At 38.7% G+C, this 18,070-nt stretch overlaps 1 protein-coding gene across 4 annotated transcripts in view; it reads left to right on the top strand.

Annotated features, from left to right (window-relative positions):
• Positions 1–18,070, top strand: part of suco (SUN domain containing ossification factor) — a 57,392-nt gene that overhangs the window by 17,682 nt on the left and 21,640 nt on the right. For 3 of the 4 annotated variants that reach the window (XM_057841128.1, XM_057841127.1, XM_057841131.1), the window contains exons 2-10: positions 10,480–10,609; positions 12,632–12,715; positions 12,815–13,149; positions 13,799–13,939; positions 14,155–14,335; positions 16,049–16,160; positions 16,282–16,409; positions 16,491–16,558; positions 16,632–16,739. In XM_057841128.1, coding sequence (XP_057697111.1) covers positions 10,480–10,609; positions 12,632–12,715; positions 12,815–13,149; positions 13,799–13,939; positions 14,155–14,335; positions 16,049–16,160; positions 16,282–16,409; positions 16,491–16,558; positions 16,632–16,739 — 1,287 coding nt within the window. The remainder of the gene's footprint in view (positions 1–10,479; positions 10,610–12,631; positions 12,716–12,814; positions 13,150–13,798; positions 13,940–14,154; positions 14,336–16,048; positions 16,161–16,281; positions 16,410–16,490; positions 16,559–16,631; positions 16,740–18,070) is intronic. The other variant, XM_057841130.1, reaches the window with a different exon arrangement.

Below are 18,070 nucleotides of genomic sequence, written 5' to 3'. Positions count from 1 at the left end.
GGAATTAAAACTGCAAGTGGCCATTAACTGAATAAAGGACTGCGACTCCTGAACCCAATGATTGCGATAGATTTGCAATCCATTTTGAGTGGGATGACTGGCAGTGAATTATATTTCAGTGCCATTGACGGCAATCAATGTCCTATCCATCACTGCCTGTTATCACCGTCGAAAGATGCCACTAAAAATTATTTGTGCAATTACCTGTCGTCGACAAATCATCTCAAACTTGACCCTGAGTAAATCCTGATTAACTGTGATTGTTAGTAGGGGTGTAACGGTACACAAAAATCTCGGTTCGGTACGTACCTCGGTTTTGAGGTCACGGTTCGGTTCATTTTCGGTACAGTAAGAAAACAAAATGCAAAATATAAATGCTAGTTGTTTATTACACACCTTTGTGCTTTCAACAATAGGAACATTAGCCTATACAGAGCTGGAATCCTGCTCAAAAAGTAGCGGGTATTTAAAGATAATCCAACAACAATTTGCCTTTCAGACCCCGCGAATTGGTCAGCTTTCTTTCTGAAAGAAAGAAGAAAAAAGAAGTCCTGTGCTTAAGAGAAAAGCAATCCCAATGACAAAGATTTTAGCATGTATTTTACAAATGAAATGCCTCAATGAATCATTTTTTTTTCTTATGAACTGTTTTCAAAAGCTTAATTGGTGGATTTTCTCAAATTAAAGCGCCACACAGAAATTAATAAATTTAATTGTGTGAGCAGGATCTGTGTATTCTTATTATTTAATTACAGGTGTTTGAGCTCATTTCAGTTTATTTTATTTAACTGTGCTATTATTTTATTATGTGTTTATATTTTACAAATGTGATGTAGTATTCATTTATATTTTTTATGTTGTACAACTTAAGTTCCTATGTGAATATTGGTTCCTACTTGTTGTGGTAGGAGGGTTTTGTATTGAACACGGGGCCGTGTTGGTTATTATTATAGCAGAGAAGACAGCAGTAATTCAACAAAGACAAGTCAACTGTGCCCCGATCTACCACTCAAGAGATCTGATGGACTCAAAAAGTGGGTTACTATTGCATATTAGTTTGAAAATCGACTGGATCCACCGTATTTTTACACGAGTGACTTCTGGTCTGCCCGATCCTAGCTACCGGTAGTAGTATTGACGCAGGAGGGTCGCATCTGAGGTCGAATAATAAACTCTGCCGTTCTTTTCGCGTGCGTCCTGTTGAGCCGCTTCTGGGACGCGTATAACACGCGGCCGCACTGCGACTGGTGTGCATTGGCTGATTGACTTTAACGCCCGCGTTTCACTGCGTTCTCGCGGCGTTGACGTTGTCGCGGCGTTGACGTTTCTGGGTTATACTGTCCTACCGTGTTGGTCCTCATTATAGTAAAGAAGATGGAGTAAATATAATCTACACAAAGAAACAGTAACCCGATCGACTCACAGCCTCGAAAAGTAAGGGTTACATTACGTCAGAAACTCGTTCGGTACGCCTCCGTTCCGAACAGAGCACCACGTACCGAAACGGTTCAACACCAATACATGGACTGTTACACCCTTAATTGTTAGCCTTTTTTTAATTTACAAAGCAACCAAAAAGTGTGCAATTTCCCACGCTAGGCATTTTTTCAGGGATTTTACCCTCATAAATTCACACCTACAATGTGGGAGGAAGCTAAAGTACCCAGAGAAAACCCACCCAAGGAGCAGTGATCCAACCTTTCATCTCATAGCTGTGAAGCAGACATGCTAAGTACTGTTGCTACTTCTCCCTGACTTAGCTTAAGCTTTTCAACTTTCAACAAATACGATAGAACGTAGGTATGTGCGTGTATGAGATTCTGACGATATAATAACCTTCAGCCAAAATAAAATGTGTTACTTTAAGATATCTAGTTTAAAAAAAAAAACATTCAGCTGGATTTTTATTTTTCAAAACATATTCGCAAATTGTAGCATAAGTACAATGTTAGGTTAAATTAAAACAAAAAATTACTGAATATTCTAAATAAAATTAAAATAAATGTAGTCATTTAGTTGAGCCTAAAGCCACAGCTCAACATTATAACCAATCAGAACAAAAGTGATTTTCCATAAAAAGCATGTGTGTATGACTCATATCATGTTTACATTATACACACACTTTCTTAACCAAGACAGTTGCCAGAAAGAAAAAATCATGACGTTTTACCACCGCTAGACACACTAAATACGCTAGAGTTAACTCCTGTAGCCGGTGGGAAACGATCATGACAAAGTTTACTAACCTTTAATTTTATATAAATGCAAAATCATATTGGAGGTATTGCCTCCTAGGGCTGGGCGATATGGCCTTAAACATGTATCACGATAAATTGAGCAGATTTATCTCGATAACGATAAATGACGATAAATTCGCCCAAGCGGACTGTTATATAATTTGAAAATCTGAATCAATGCATGAAATACAGATTAACTATTTCTTGTTGATTTATTTACCAGCATTCAATTTGATATACTGTATTTAACAATTGTACATGCAGTCTAAACATTAAGTTTATAAAAATGTATTGTAAGCAATAAGAATTCAAGTATGAACATTTATAACAGCGTGTATGACTTGAACAATGTACATTGTCAAAATCAATATGCCTGTGCAAACATGTAATTGTAACACAAATGACTTGCAGCTTGAACAGTACACTTCAAAAAGACAACTTATTGTTAATGGCTGCTGTGACATAGTTATTAAATACAAGTGTTTACTTTATGGTTTCAGGGTTTTTTTTCCCCCAGTGCATTTTTTAATAAATGCACGCACAATAAAAATAGCTGGGGCCATTTCTCGGTCATTACAGTATAAGTTTCGCTGTTGGATTGTACTTTATGCTGAATGCTTTACCATCACAAAAGCTATCAGAGGAATCACACACAGACAGATACAAAATAACGCCACATTGTAATTGCTAGATGCAGTCCGTGCCTAATCCACTCATTAAGTTAAGCCGTTTCGACAAGTTTAGAGCCTCTATCAGACTCCATAACGTTCATTTGTAGCGTTAGCCGCTAGCTAGCGTTAGCCTGGCTACCAGTAGAAAGCACTGAAAGCACCATCTCCGGAAATCGTGAGAACAAAGGAGGACAGCGGGTGAAAGCCCGTCTGGATGCCACCAAGAGTCTACTAAATGTCTGTTGAAAGTTTGGTGAACCTCCCTTAAGCCACACTCCATCACGTTTTGCTTGTAGCGTTAGCTGCTAGCGTTAGCTTACCGGGCTTTTGTTTGATTGGCTTCCTGATGATCACGTGACTCCCTACGTAAGCACATTCACTGCTTTCTTAAAGGGGAATGAACATAGACGAACAACACAGAATCAAAGCGGGATGAAAAGACTATATTTTCTTGTTTTATTAATTTACCGAATTTACCGACATGGTCAAAATTACGTCGGTCATCGTTAAGAATTTCGGTGACGGTAAATTTTCGGTTTACCGCCCTGCTCTATTGCCTCCTCGGCAGCCACCCTTCGCAAACATGTTTTACATGTCTTTTGGCCCGCCGCCTCTAAGCCGCGGCCGTCTGTTACTTTTCTGTAGCCGAATATTCTCATACCAGCGATTTTCTTTCGATCATCATTTTCTTCGATGGAGGAAAAAGTTCCGGAGTTTCACCTCCTCCAGCCATCATGTAGCACAGACACTGAGCATCAACCGGTGGGGGAGGGTTGAGCCTTGCAGCTGCAAGCGAGGGATTTCTCCCTGCATTTTTGAAACATAAAAAAATAGCTAATACCTTAGGGACGGTATGACGGAAAATTTTTGCGGGTTTGAAATGTGACGTTCTCATTCCACGGTATACCTTGAAACTGGTAATCGGCACATGTCAAATACAACGTAACGATTATTTCAAGTCGTGGTGAAGGCATTCTCATTTATGTCACATTTACATATGTCTGGAACTACTGCAGTGTAAAATTTTAATTTTTAAAAATGCTTGTTTGTAGAAGGAAAGTAACTCTGGACTTGTAAGAATGAGTGTGTTTGCAGTTGCCGACTTGCTTGTCTCGCTGAAGGCACTTCCTTGCTTGTTTTGTTTGTAGCAAACAATTGTGCACTTAAGACTCTTATAATCTATGGTGACTATATGCCTTCTAGCCATTTGTGGGACTTGATTTTCTGTTCTCGCTGTTGCATAACATTTAGTGGCCAAAAGTAGGTCACGCTACGCCCCCCATAGGAGCCCCTGACTTGTAATCTTTTTTCTTTTCATTCACAAGGAATCCTGTCTTTTCCCTCTTTAGGATGCTAAATGAGGGCAGCCAAGGTACCTTTGCCCCTTTCGTCTGGGTCCAGCAATGAGGCTGAGAATACTGCCCCGCCGCTTAAGTTAATCGCTTTGTAAATATGTGTTTTATGCATGACGCTCTGCGGCTTCCAATTAAGTCATTTTATAGTAGCAAAGAGATATTTGTGCTTGTCACCGCAAAGGTTTGTAGAGGATTGTTTACTCTGGAATGTTTGCCAAAATAGTGGTGTGACGCAATGCGAGAAAGTCAGGTGTTTAAACATCCTTATTTGAGCGTTCGATGGCCCAGTTCAAGATTTACGAATGTCAGTGAGGGAACCGTAAAATGGAATTATTTGAATAATTGTATAATTTGGATGTCAGGTGGTAATGTCATGAAATATTACTTTTATTACCACAGTTCATGCCAATTCATGCCTTGAAACCAGATTAAACAGTCTTTCAATTGTTTGACACCAATTATGGTTTATTTGGCAAAATGTATGCCTATTTTTATTTGCCTAGGACTCGAGGTCGTCCTGTTTTTGTGAACATATCCATACCCAACCCGGTCTTGTATAAGCTAAATGTCATGGAGCGTGAAATGCTGTGTGGCATCCACAATTCTTGGCGTGGTTGACCACAGACCAGAAGGGCATAGGAAACATTCTTGCAACACAAGATACTTTAAAGCAGATACCCTAAACTTAGCCTGCAGCTTATATTATCTCATGCTTGCTATTTATTCATGAACTGTATGTTCTCTATAGCTTTGTAAATTGACCTGGTTTCGTAATTTTCATCTAACTAAGCAACTTTTGGCACAGAAGTTAGTTTTTTATAATTTGCATTAAGAATATTTTTCTTGTCCATGAACTACTTATTTCAATGAATGAGTCAGTGAAAGTTGTTTTTGAATGACAGCACACAGATAGTTTTCTCTGGGAGATCTATGCACGTACAACTTGTCATGTTCCTGGCAGCAAGGTTTATAGACTGCATTTAATATGTACCGTCTGTATTACTTGTTAATTGCATCTTATTCATACTATGACTGCAATTTTGTTTTTCACAATAAGTTAAATTGACAGTTTTCTAGATGAGCTGATTCAGTTACCGGTTTAGTCCATAGAAAAGTTATCAAAAAATGTTATGTTTTTCCAAGCAAAATCAGATTTTGGCAATTGTCATATTTTGATTAATTGCAAATATAGTCCATATTCTTTCATTGAGGACTACCAAAACAAAAAAAATTTACTCTTGCCAAGCGGAAACGAGATGATTTGCACATAGACAATGGTTCCAAGCCTCTAAACAATTAATATTCAATATAGTAGTCAATTAATTTGGTATCGTGTACTTGTCGATTCATTTTGACAGCCCAACATTATAAGCAGTAAAATTCCAGCAACACTGTACACATAAATTTGGTAGTTTTACAATGTGGTTAATGTCTAAGACTACGTTCAGCCTGCAGGTCAATTAGGATTTTTTGCCCATATGTGATGTGATTTATCATTATTTTTTTCCCCCGCTCATGCAGTGTGAACTGTCCGATTCAGATATATATAATATATATACACAGGTAGTCCCCGGGTTATGACGTACCAGACTTAGGTGATTTCGGCTTTACGACGTTGGAGTCTCCTCTCCAGTGTTTTTTTGTTTTTGTTTTTTTCAAGTCTTGTAAACAGTACCTAGTTCTTGCCATGTCAGGATCCCCTCCTCCCCCAGCAGCATCGCCGCCATCGTGCAGTTCCTGATGGCGTTAGGTCCAACTTCCTTGCTATCATGCTGCTGCTGCTGCTTATGCCGCTGCTTCGTCCCCAGTGCAGACTCTACTTGCGAGTCCCGATTCCGTATTTTGAGTTCTGATGGTGGCCTCGCGTTACTCGCAAGTAAAGCCCGAACAGTTTTTTTTAAAAGCCTGAATAGTCACTGAATATGACGGCATTTAACACAACGTACCTCACAGGATTTTTTTTTTTTTTTAACTTTATAATATGATGTATAAAATGTGTTTTTGGACTGTTATTTTGAATTTAGAGGTACTTAACGGATTAATTCCAATTTACGCGGAAATTCGGTTTACATCGCTAGCCTAGGAACTCGTTCGTAGTTTGGGACTACCTTTATATATATTTTTTCATATCCAACTAGGGCCTCTTTTTGATTATCGATATAAGTCAAATAATGTGTCTGCAGGATGAATTCTTATCTGTACACATCTAAATCTATACGTCATCAACAGGCGATAACGTCACCACAGTTTGACAGAATGAAAAATAGATTCATATGAGCAATGGCGGACAAAGCGTGCGATAACATAAGTCTGTATATTTACTGGTGTTGCACCGATACCATTTTTTGGGCCCTGATACGGATATCTCCAAACTCCTAAAATGCACAGCTATATATTTATATATATTCCATATTGGTTCAATACGGAACACAACTTTTAATTGGAAACAGATCTCAAATTACTGCGGCATTTCTTTCAGTAAAAGACAATAAAAGTGAAGTAGACGTAGTGAACTGCCCAGAGATTCTTGCTCCGGTCTCCTCCTTCCACTGGATAGCAGTCCTGCTGTTCTCCTCTTTCCTCTGAGTAGCAGTCCTGCTGTTGCAGCCTCAGACTCTTTGTGTTTGTCCACATGTTTCGTCCGTCCACTTGTTTCGTCTTCAAATGTTGTATCAGGTTCGAGGTATTGAAACTGGCCTTTCGAAACCTTCAGGCCGCAAATTTTTCAGTTTCAGTTTATTCGCACATCAACAAATACAGTACATGATCATACGCTAGCAGTTCACATGTTAAGGTGGGCGAATCGGACACTCCAAAGAAGCTATTCAAAGCTTTTAGCAGTGGCCCAGTTAGACAAAACACACATACACACATGCACACACACACAATTAACTGTGGGCAATTTCAAAATTTTGGTTACATTGGATTTGATAAGAGACACCAGTAGTATTATTCAGAGAATCAGCATATTATATATACATTGCTAGGAGATGAGTTTTGAGTTTTTTCTTAAAGATGGAGATGGAGTGTGACATTTTAAGTGTTTCATCTAGAGCTGTACCGACTAGTCGACGTAGTCGACGTCGACGTCATCGATGACGTAAATCCGTCGACGAGCACAACATGCCGTCGACGGTAAATGAAGGGTTAAAAAAAATATATGCGTGGAAAGTTAGAATGTCGGATGCTCTGTTTGCAAGCAGGGAAAGCGGCACAAAGCCAAAAAAAGCGCACCAGAGTGTCCAAAACATTGACTTATTTCAAAGAAACAAAGGAGAGTACACTCTTCTGTCCTGTCTCTTCAGTGCCAAGCTTAGCTGCACGTCGGCCGTGAATAAACACCTCAAGCGCCTTCACGCAGTTTGTAAGGTTTTTTTTTTTTCTTTCATTTTTTGTACACCAGAGGGTGCTGTCGCCTTACTAAATAATAATGTTTCATTGACAATTGGCCTATAAGTGCTATTAGTATTGTTCTTAATGCTAATTGAAAGGTTTATTTCATGTTATGGTTTATTTTATGGTATAGAAAATTATATAAGGTTAAAAGGTCATAAATATATACAGTATATACAGTGATTGCACTCAAGGGAGAGATTGTCAATGATAAGGTAATAAGGTAAAGGCAATTCATATAGGCAATTCATTGATATATAAATAAGGTTTAAAAGGAAAAATGTGAAAAGTTTTTGTTAATTTCTAATTGTGTTGCTTCATTTGTGTGCGCCGTAGCTCTTACGGTGTGTTTACATCAAGGATGGAATAAAAGTTGTAAACCATCAGTTTAAGAGACCATCTTTTCAGTCGGGATGCTACACTAGTTAATTCTATCAGCATTTGAACTCATTGTTTATTTGTGATTTATTATTGTTATTTACGTGTTTATTTGTACTTTAATAAATGATTTGAGTGTTCCAATATGTTTTTTTTATAATTGATAAGCGTCAACAAAAATTTCATTGCTAAATTAGTTAAAAAAAAATAAATAAATAAATAAAAAATTAATTATTAGATTAGTCGACTAATCGTAAAAATAGTCGGCTGACTAATCGGGAGAAAATTAGTCGTTTGGGACAGCCCTAGTTTCATCCAGTTCATTCCAAATCTGTGGTCCTTTGCACACAATGCTAAAACTTGTACACTTTAGCCTTCGTTTTTTTCCTGTGATTTGATGTTTTCTTCTGGTAGTGTATGTGTGTTGAGGAGTACAGACTGGGACGAGGTCACCTAATTTATAATTTAGTCTATAGATAATCTTATACATTACACAAGCATTTTGGTAATAGTTGTGGTCTTTAAGCCTCAGGAGGTGGTGGCGGTGAAAAATTAATTTAGTTGGAGCATTAAACTCAGACCATGCAGTTATTGTACTCGACGGAGATTATAAACGGAAATATTTCCGGATCGCCGACATTTTACTCGTAGTTTGTTTTTCCTACATATGAAAAAGCTGCCCCGCCATTAGTTGAGAGTGGTTATTGGTCCGCTCACATTAGTCTGGAGTTGGCCAATAGGGATAGCTGCTTGGCATGCAAAGTGATCATGTGTCATCACACAACACAGAGACAGAGTGGAATAAGCGTCAGGAGGTAAAAAGGCTGCTGTCAAATTTTATAATACTGGACCGGTAAATGGTATCGGCGCCCTCTTTGTTGGCACTCGCCGATACCACCATTTCGGGCCGGATCGGCACCCCTGCCGATACTTGTATCGGTTAGAGGTGTGTGGATTTTCTGATTCTTGGATCATTTGCGATTCGGCCGTGGAAGATTCGAGAACAATTCACAAACATCCAAATTCCGATTATTGAATTACACCAGGTAAAGCGGAACTAAAACACAGTCAGCGCGGTCTTCGGGATGCAATGAGGAACGGACTGAGAGTAAATATCATGTTCAACTCATGCCGCTAGATAAATCAAGTAATACCTGACTGCGGCTGACAGCCGCTACAAACAACGCCCAGTTTCTAGTTGCTACAAACATACAGCTACTGTAGATATCACATAAATGTAGAACTAGATGCAAAATGACAGACGATGGCGGTTTTAGAGAACTAGATGCGAAATGACAGACTTGCCGGCGTTCATAAACAGCCGCCATCTTAAAGGAGTACACTTCTCTAGAAGGCTCTGTTGTAGCGAACCTAATTAACTTTTTATCTAAAATACTCCTGCATCCGCAAAATGTTGACTTCAATCTATCTTTAAATAATGAAACCGTTTTAAAACTTTGACATGTCGAAAGTAGACAGAAGGGAAATTATGGAATAATGGGAGCATTTTTAACAACTTAAAGGGTTGATTCACAACATTAAATTAATTGAATGTAGTTTAAAGCGGCTGATACAGAATGGGGACTTGAGAATTTATTTACTGTTATTACCTGTTAACTTGATACTGAAATAGTAGTTTGGTTTAGCCTGAGAGGATTTTTTAACAATTTTTTTTTGTGATTTTTGGAACTAATGTACAAAACATTAAAAGCGGGTGGTGCATCAATAATCGATTTATAATTGAATCGGAGCCTCTGAGTCATAATCGTAATCGATTCCCGACTCTTGTACCGTATCGGTGCGTCTTTAATATTTATATCTGTAAACACCTTACGACATGTTTTGTGTGCACACGTGTCACTTCACCAAAGTGTTACGCTCACCTATTATTTAATTGTCCCTCCAATATTAACGACTACACAAATCAGAATTAACAAAAACTGACGTGGGTATCACACCCTGCAGTTTGAACATAGCTTTAGCCATGATAAGCTTGGTTGTGGTGTCTTACTACAATAAAGAAGTACGTAAATCACCTGCTTCTTGGCCTAATCCGCATACATACTAATTGTGCTTTCACTTTGTTCACTTGACAAACTCGGAAAATATTTCCATTGTTTTTCTAACCTAGATTTTGTAATGTCGAGGCAGTGTGTTCAATTGTATTTGGGACAGGAATCATAATCTTGATCTCATTTTTTTTTTTTTTTTTTTATTTTATACTGGAGACAATTTGGTAAAGGTACTTAGTAATTGTTTCTGTGGCAAAAAATTGAGGAATAGTCTCATAACGGAATAATTCTTGAAGAAAATCTAGTATACCGTATGTTGTAAATGGTATTAAAATGTCTCCGTTTGAGATACTAGCTGTTTACACGTGTTTTTATACAAAACTACTTGTGGTCTTACTAATTGAGTACTTATGATATAATTTGTGTGTTTCAGGTACCCCAATAATCATGCCAATTGTTCAGAGCACAGCTTGTCTGACCCAGGTCAGCTTGCTGGGGACAAAGACGACAATAACAACAACCCTAATGACCGTAAGCAGGAGCAGGACTCCATGCAACTCCAGGTTTGCTCCTTTTTGTTGTTGTTGTTGAATTAGATGTGGCAATAATTGCTTGATTTAACATCAACACTTTGGCGTTGCCATGCTGTCTTGCCTAGCAGTGGTATTATTAGACTGGCGAGTGCGCACACGCCCAGATTGTGAGGTCAAGCTCTTATTGACCTGGTAAAAGGCGGAGGAGGATCCGGTACAGGTCCGGGTTTTGAGTGTACATTCATTAAACGGATTGGAGTTTTTCTTTTTTTCTGTCAACCTATCTAGCCAATTTTACAGCTGATTATCACAAAAGTGTCAAATTACTGATACCTGCCTCATAAAAAGAAGCCTGGTTCCACGTTGTCAGGGTCCTTTCTGGCTATTGAGTCATTTTACAGGGGGTATCAATATTAGGTTAAAACCAGTGGTTTGGGTTTAAAGTTCAGGACAAAACACCTAGTGCATACATAGCTGGGTTGAGCACTAAAGTCCGCCAAGCCCGATAGTGGAATGGCTTTGAAATATTCTAAGTGATCGGTGGGAGTGTAAAGGCCCATGTGCTCAGGAAAACAGCTGTGGTCAGCAGTCGTAAATGTTTATCAAGCTTTATCAAGCTGGTGCTTTATTGAAAGTAAATACAACTGCTAACCTCGATCTTCACAAATGGCTTGGTTCAAATTTTTAAGACTCTGTTTGCATGTACACTGGGAGCGGTGTGGTTTTGGCTTGCTAGAATTATCAGAAGAGTTCAAACCTGTGTGATTCTGACCACGGAACAAGACAAATCTGTATATTCACCACAGACAAGGCCATGTCACTAGACCCTTCATGCACACAAACCTGAACCACAGGAATTTCTTTTATGCAAATAATGCTGTTAAATGCGGCCTTCAAAAAACTGAAATGGATGGGTGTCAAACAAATACCAAGGAAAACATCATAGTATTATTTTTTTCCCAATGTTGCTGTGTATTTTCTTTGCCATTTCGCTGTTAAATACTGTTTTCTAAGATAAGAAAATGCTAAAGTAACATCGTTGAAGTCAAGCAAACCTCCACTTTGATTTTCGCAACCATTGCATTACACATGTTATGTTCTCTTAAGTTTAACCAATGGTAAGAGTTGGTCGTATTACACATTTTTGCACTGACACTACAATAACAATTTTCTTAGTTCAGAGAAAGCTTTGCAATATTTAAAATGTTAGTTTGTTTCTTAGCAACATGTTCTTTTTTTCAAAGTGACACCACTCGGTTTAACCATCACAAAGTATAACACAATGCAAATACCGTATTGGCCTGAATATAAGACGGTGTTTTTTGCATTGAAATAAGACTGAAAAAGAAGGGGTCGTCTTATATTCACGGTCTAGCCGTTATACCCATTCACGCCGCTAGATGGCGCCAGATATCATTGAAGCTATGTTCTGTCATGACAGATCTCAGCTACTCTCAAGTTTAACCAGTTTGCATTATTTTATTGCAATGTTTTTCCTTATTCAGATTTGTTTCAAGACTACAGTTAGTTATACTTCATTTTGATGGTTTTTGCAATTATTGAAATTCTGTTGTTTTATCACAATAGATTGGTTTATTTACATTTCAAAAACCAGAAGCCATTCATCTTACGAATGTGATTGAGCTTTAGTTTACATATTTAAATGTTCAGATATTAAGATTTTAATGTGGCAAAATAACATGCTTTTTCTTTCAAATATATTGTTATAATCATTTGTTTCGGAGGTACTGTAATTATTTTCTGTATAAAAAAATAATTTGGTGTTCAAAAAGTCTTTTTTTCAAACTTGAGTCTTGAAAAAGAGGGGGTCATCTTATAATCAGGGCTGTCTTATATTCGGGCCAGTACGGTTCCTTGTAAAAAAATATAATAAAAAAAGTCAGACAAATGATTTTTTGATAGATTTTCAGATTGGTCAATAGCATAAACGTGAATTCAGTTTTACGATTATAAACCTCAAAACATTGGGTTCTTTTACTTTCTGACACACGTGAATGAGGTCGATAAATAAAGGATTTGTGTATTTTGTAGGAGGTGGAGGAATGGACGATACCCACCTCCTACGATGTGGGACTAGAGGCTGAGAAAGCAGCGCACCATGTACACCAAGAAGAGGTACAGTTACATTACTTAAAATGGGGGCACCTACACACTTTATAAACTCTTGCAAACTAAAACGGCAACACCACTTCTGTTTTCTTTTGGTCTCTACAGACTATAATTCCACAAGTAGTTGAAGAAGAAGATGGAACAATTGCAGACCCAAAGTTTGATCCTGCACCTGCTGATTCTGAGCCAGAACTCTCATCAGAACCCGTGATTGAGTCAGAGCTGCAAACTGACGCGCAGGTTCAGAACCAGCACAGTGAACAGGAATCTGTAGTCTTAGATCCAAGTCCAGAACAGGGTCATGTAACCATCGATACTCCGGAGCTGCTTGTCGACGAGACTGTCGCAAATCAGCTGCCCCCCAGCTCGGACCCACTCGTACCTGAGGATGAAGTGGACGACACCCTTACCTCACAGAGTGATGGCCCCTCTTCTACGAAGTAAGAGTCACGTCTTGCCCCACTTGAAATTTCTTAAAAACCTTTTTTAACTTGTTCGAGGACTTATCCCAAACTGGCCATACAAGCAAATAACCCTATTTTTTTAAACTACAAGTTGCACAAGGCACACCTCCAAAGGTTTTCTGTGACTTCTATACAAAAAAATTTTTTTTCCACGCTGTGTACATGGCAAAGGAGTAAACATTACACACAGTGATGTTTTTGTTCATGTGTCATGGAGCTGAATAACCCGTTACACTTTTAATACAAAATGTGTTTTTGGTTTCAGTACTTGAAAATACATTTCTCCCCGAAATTGCAACTTAGTCCAGTTAGACAAGACTCCAAAACGAATTTCATCCCGATACAGTAATTTGAAGCCTTCCTTTTACTGATTTTACATTCTTACAATGAAAATGACTGCTCCATGTAGAAGTTTCACACACTAATGGCCATTCCAAACGGAATTGAGGATAATATGGACTCTTTTTCTCATCTCTTTTGTGGATGGGACCTACTATAAGGATAAAACCCATCATTTCAAGCCCCCTCCCTCAGCGGCCTATCCTTTTGCACTTCTATTTTCCTGTCTCCTTCCATCCCTATTGTAAGGAGATGTGGTAAACGCCATGTCCTTTCTTTCCCGTAGTGCAATGCGGGTTGCCAGTGCAGGAGACAAGCCCCCAGCAGACAGCTTTGTCTTTGCTGAGTGCTCTGACTCGCAGTGCGGGGTCAATCCCCCCAAACTGGCAACCTGTGAAAACTCCTTTTTTGGCAGCCCCCTCCTCAGGTGAGTTTCCCCTCCTGTCCCCCAAGGGATGCAATAATCACAGGTAATGACGACGCAAGCTCAATCAGCTGTGCAGAAACATCAACCGCTGGCCTTTTATCTTGCTTCTTTCTTCCAGCCCAATAATTTAATTTCGCCATCATTTGGCTGCCAATGTAATTGTTTTATGTGAATGGAGCCAGCACTCATTTGTCTTTCCCCACTTTTCGATTTAGAGAGGGCGATAAAGAGGGCCAGCAGTTGGACCAGATCCTTGATTCCAGTCTTGAAGGAGTGGATTCATCCGTTTCGGGCCACTTGCAACTGCTACAAGAGGAGGAGGAGGAGCAGCAGCAGCAGCAGGAGGGACACGGCGAGGTGCAGCAGGACAACAACGCCTCCTTGCACCAGCAGCAGGTCATTTTTGTTCTAAATTCTAACTTAATATTAGAATTATTTATAGCTCATTAGCTGCCATTGAAAGTGATAGACAGACCAGTGAATTGACTCATTGGCTGCAATTGATGGTGATGTTATTGATAGTCTGAATGTTATATTCCAGATTCTTATTACTTTACTGTTTTATTTATTATTTCCTTGATATGTTGTTAAGATTTGTTAGATATTTGTTTTGATGATTTTACGGCTACAAAGTTGTTTTTGCTAGATAATTGAACTTCGATATTAAATAATTGTGTCATCTTGAATCCTACATCATTTTTTTTAAACCATATTAATTCAATTCAATTCAATTGTATTTGTATTGCCCTATATCACAACAAGGTTGTCTCAAAGGGCTTTGCAGAGGCAATATGATCAGTCAGAAACAGCAGATGAAATAAAGATGAAACAAACAAATAAATAAATAAATATTATTTATAATATATATATATAATAAAGTTTATTATAATGGTGTTTTTTTTTTTTAAAATTCAGAATATATATACATATATATGGCGGAAAACACTCAGGCGAGACCCCCAATTTGGCCAACTTTCAAAATTGTCTGATATGCATGTGTGGTACATCATTGGAAAGCCTAAAATCTCAATTTTCTGGGGGAAGAAAAACTTTGAACTGGAGTGCATTTAAAAAAAAAGTTTTTTTTAAACAGCAAAACCCTAACTGGAGGTGAGAGCATGCGAGAGCAGAATTACAGACGCCATGACTTTAACAAGATATTATCATGTCGGGACCTTGTTTCGATCCAAAAACTCCATGTAGTATGTATTACTGAGTGTCAAGACACAGCTGTGAATGGCCACAGCTGGATTTTATGGGGATTTTATGGGTGAAACATGGTAATATAACAAGGGTCGCGATGCAGAAATCGCAGACAACAAGGAGTGGTCGAGATTTTCTTTTTCATATGTTTACCCTTTACGTTTTTTTTTTTCTTCAATTTTCTTTGTTTGGATGGATTATTTATCATCTAACATATCGGAGAAAATGCGACTAACAAAAAAAAAAAATACAATTAGGCGATAGTTATGAGGTAGATATCCGTGACTTTTACAGACGCCATTTTTTTCATTGTGACATAATTTGTTTAAAAGATGGGAGTGAATAATTTTTTTTAGTCGATTTTTTTTTTTTTTTTTTTTTTTTTTTTTTTTTTTTTAATGAAATATGAGACATCAATTATTGGTTCTAAGTTAAAAACGACAGACGTTTTGAATAATAGATATAATTAATTACCTTCGTTTTATGGCTGGGTTGAAACAAAAGCGGTTGCGCGTCGTCTGGGTTTTCAGGGTAAAACGGACAAATTAAAAATAGTTCAGGGGCTTCATGCGCCATGAATCTGCTATGGCAGCATGTTGTTCTATCAAACACAACACTTCTTTTGGCTTAAAATGCAGCATTTTCTTCAAAAGAGGAGTGCAAGAACAGAAACTGCTTTTTCATTCTTGTCTGTGTTTTCCGCCATATATTTTGGGGATATATTGGACTGAATTTGCAATTTTACCAGAACAATCCGATGTATTAGGAGGAATAAAGTCATATGCTTTGAAGCAAATACAATGTTTATGACCAAGTATTTGAATTTAGTCTTTAAAATTATATGTTTTTCTTTTCAAGAAAGAGTTGGTTATTTTTTGTGTTTATGTAACTGTGTGTGTGTATCAGGTGGGGGAGTCTGTTCCTGGCAGAGAGTCCGATCCTTCGGTCCCCGGCAAAGATGACATCCCGACCTTTGACGAGTGGAAAAAACAAGTCATGGAGGTGGAGAAGGAGAAAAGTAAGTATGGAACATGCATGAATATTCCAAATGCTGTAGCTGGAGGAGTACATTCTATTGTGCCTCCCTACTACTTATTTCTTGTGTATACATTCCTCTCAATTTCTGTTTTGGTGCACAGGTCAAAATCTCCACACCTCCACCAGCAGCATCGTCCAACCTGTGAAGAAAGTGCAGAAAAACTTCAAAAATAACTACGCCTCCGTGGAGTGTGGCGCTAAGATACTATCTGCAAACAATGAGGCCAAGGTTGGTGAACTCTTTCTTAAACTCGTACATATTTAATTTTATGTACCGTGCAGTCAGATTGATTTTATATTTGCCGTCTAGAGCACGTCAGCTATTCTCATGGAGAATATGGATCTTTACATGCTGAATCCCTGCAGCAACAAAATCTGGTAAGTGACAGAAGCTTTACAATAGTAGTAATAAACATTTATGAAATTGTATTTAAAATATACTACTCTGCAGGTTTGTGATTGAGCTCTGTGAGCCCATTCAAGTTAAGCAGCTGGACATTGCTAATTTTGAACTCTTCTCATCGACACCTAAAGACTTCCTTGTCTCACTAAGTGACAGGTACGTCATGTGAAAAAAAAGTTGTAGATGTTGTCTGCACTTCACGTGTTTTTATGTCAGGTAGAATTTTTCGTATTACAGTTATCTTGCATAAAAGGAAAGGCAACGCCTAGTATAAATTACCTTCATGTGAAAGATGGTTGGATATAGTACAGTGGCGGAACAAATGTGGACAGGGCCCGGGTGCGATGAGTATCAACGGACCCCTCGAGTAGACAGTCCGACGGGAGTGGTGTTGCTAGGGGATACATTTTGCCTGGGCCCCCATGAAGATAGTCCAACGTGGGGGGGACCCTACCTTCACACATCCAAAAACCAGGCCCCCTAGAGCAGTGGTCCCCAACCTTTTTATTCACCATGGACCGGTGTAATGTGGGCCTTTTTTTCACGGACCAGCAATGTGTGGCAGAAAATGACAAGAAACATAAGATAACACGTCGAGGCTAAAAACAATTATTAAGTGCAGGGAAAATGTCATTCACCATACCTTGACTCCACTTTTTTTTTTTTTTTTTAACAGCAGCCGCTCCTAAAACTTGTCGGCAAATATCAATGGTCGCAAGCATAATGAGTTCTTCTTCAATCATGAAAGGTTTCTTAGCTTTAGCCATACGGTTCGCCATGAAGTATGATCCTCTCAGTGCATTTGCGTTTGTTGCCTCGTTTGGTAGCTTTTAGCCACATATACTGCAGAATGGACTTGGTTGTAGGCTCCTCTTCTGGCTCAGCAGGTGGCCTTTTCCCTGTAAAAAAAAAAAAGCTGTCCAAAGACATCCCCGCCTATAGCACACAACCAACATCAGCTAAAGTTACTGTTTACATTGACTGGCGTTGGCCTGCTATAGGTGTGCAAACACCCTAGTAATTGCGGCCAAACATTAGACGGCGACCTATAAAAATCTTTACTCGGATTAGTCTATAGAGTAGCCACAGTGATGTGATGTGTCACGAGCCACAGGGCAGATTGCAGCCATTAATAAATTATTTCTCCGCGGCCCGATAGCAAATGTGCCACGGACCGGTATCGGTCCGCGGCCCGGTGGTTGGGGACCACTGCCCTAGAGGACAGAATCTGTTTCTTAGACTCCAGACAATGGAGAAAATGTGTACCACAAAGACATGATTTACGAATGCAGCCATTTTGTGAGGTCTGCTGTACACTGTTGTAGACTGAAATCACAGGTGTTGGTGATAATGAGCATTAGTGCCGTTGTGAGGAATGGCGGGCAATATAGGACGCTTGCATTAATATTGTACCAACATTGATTTAAATGTCCCTCCAGATGTTGGTTTTGTCAATTTAAGTACTTTATCCAGTTGCTTTTTAACAA

The sequence above is a fragment of the Corythoichthys intestinalis genome, chromosome 7 (genome assembly GCF_030265065.1).
Source record: "Corythoichthys intestinalis isolate RoL2023-P3 chromosome 7, ASM3026506v1, whole genome shotgun sequence".
NCBI classification, from domain to species: domain Eukaryota; kingdom Metazoa; phylum Chordata; class Actinopteri; order Syngnathiformes; family Syngnathidae; genus Corythoichthys; species Corythoichthys intestinalis.
Note: the sequence above shows the minus strand (reverse complement) of the source record. Positions and strands in the feature narration are given on the sequence as shown.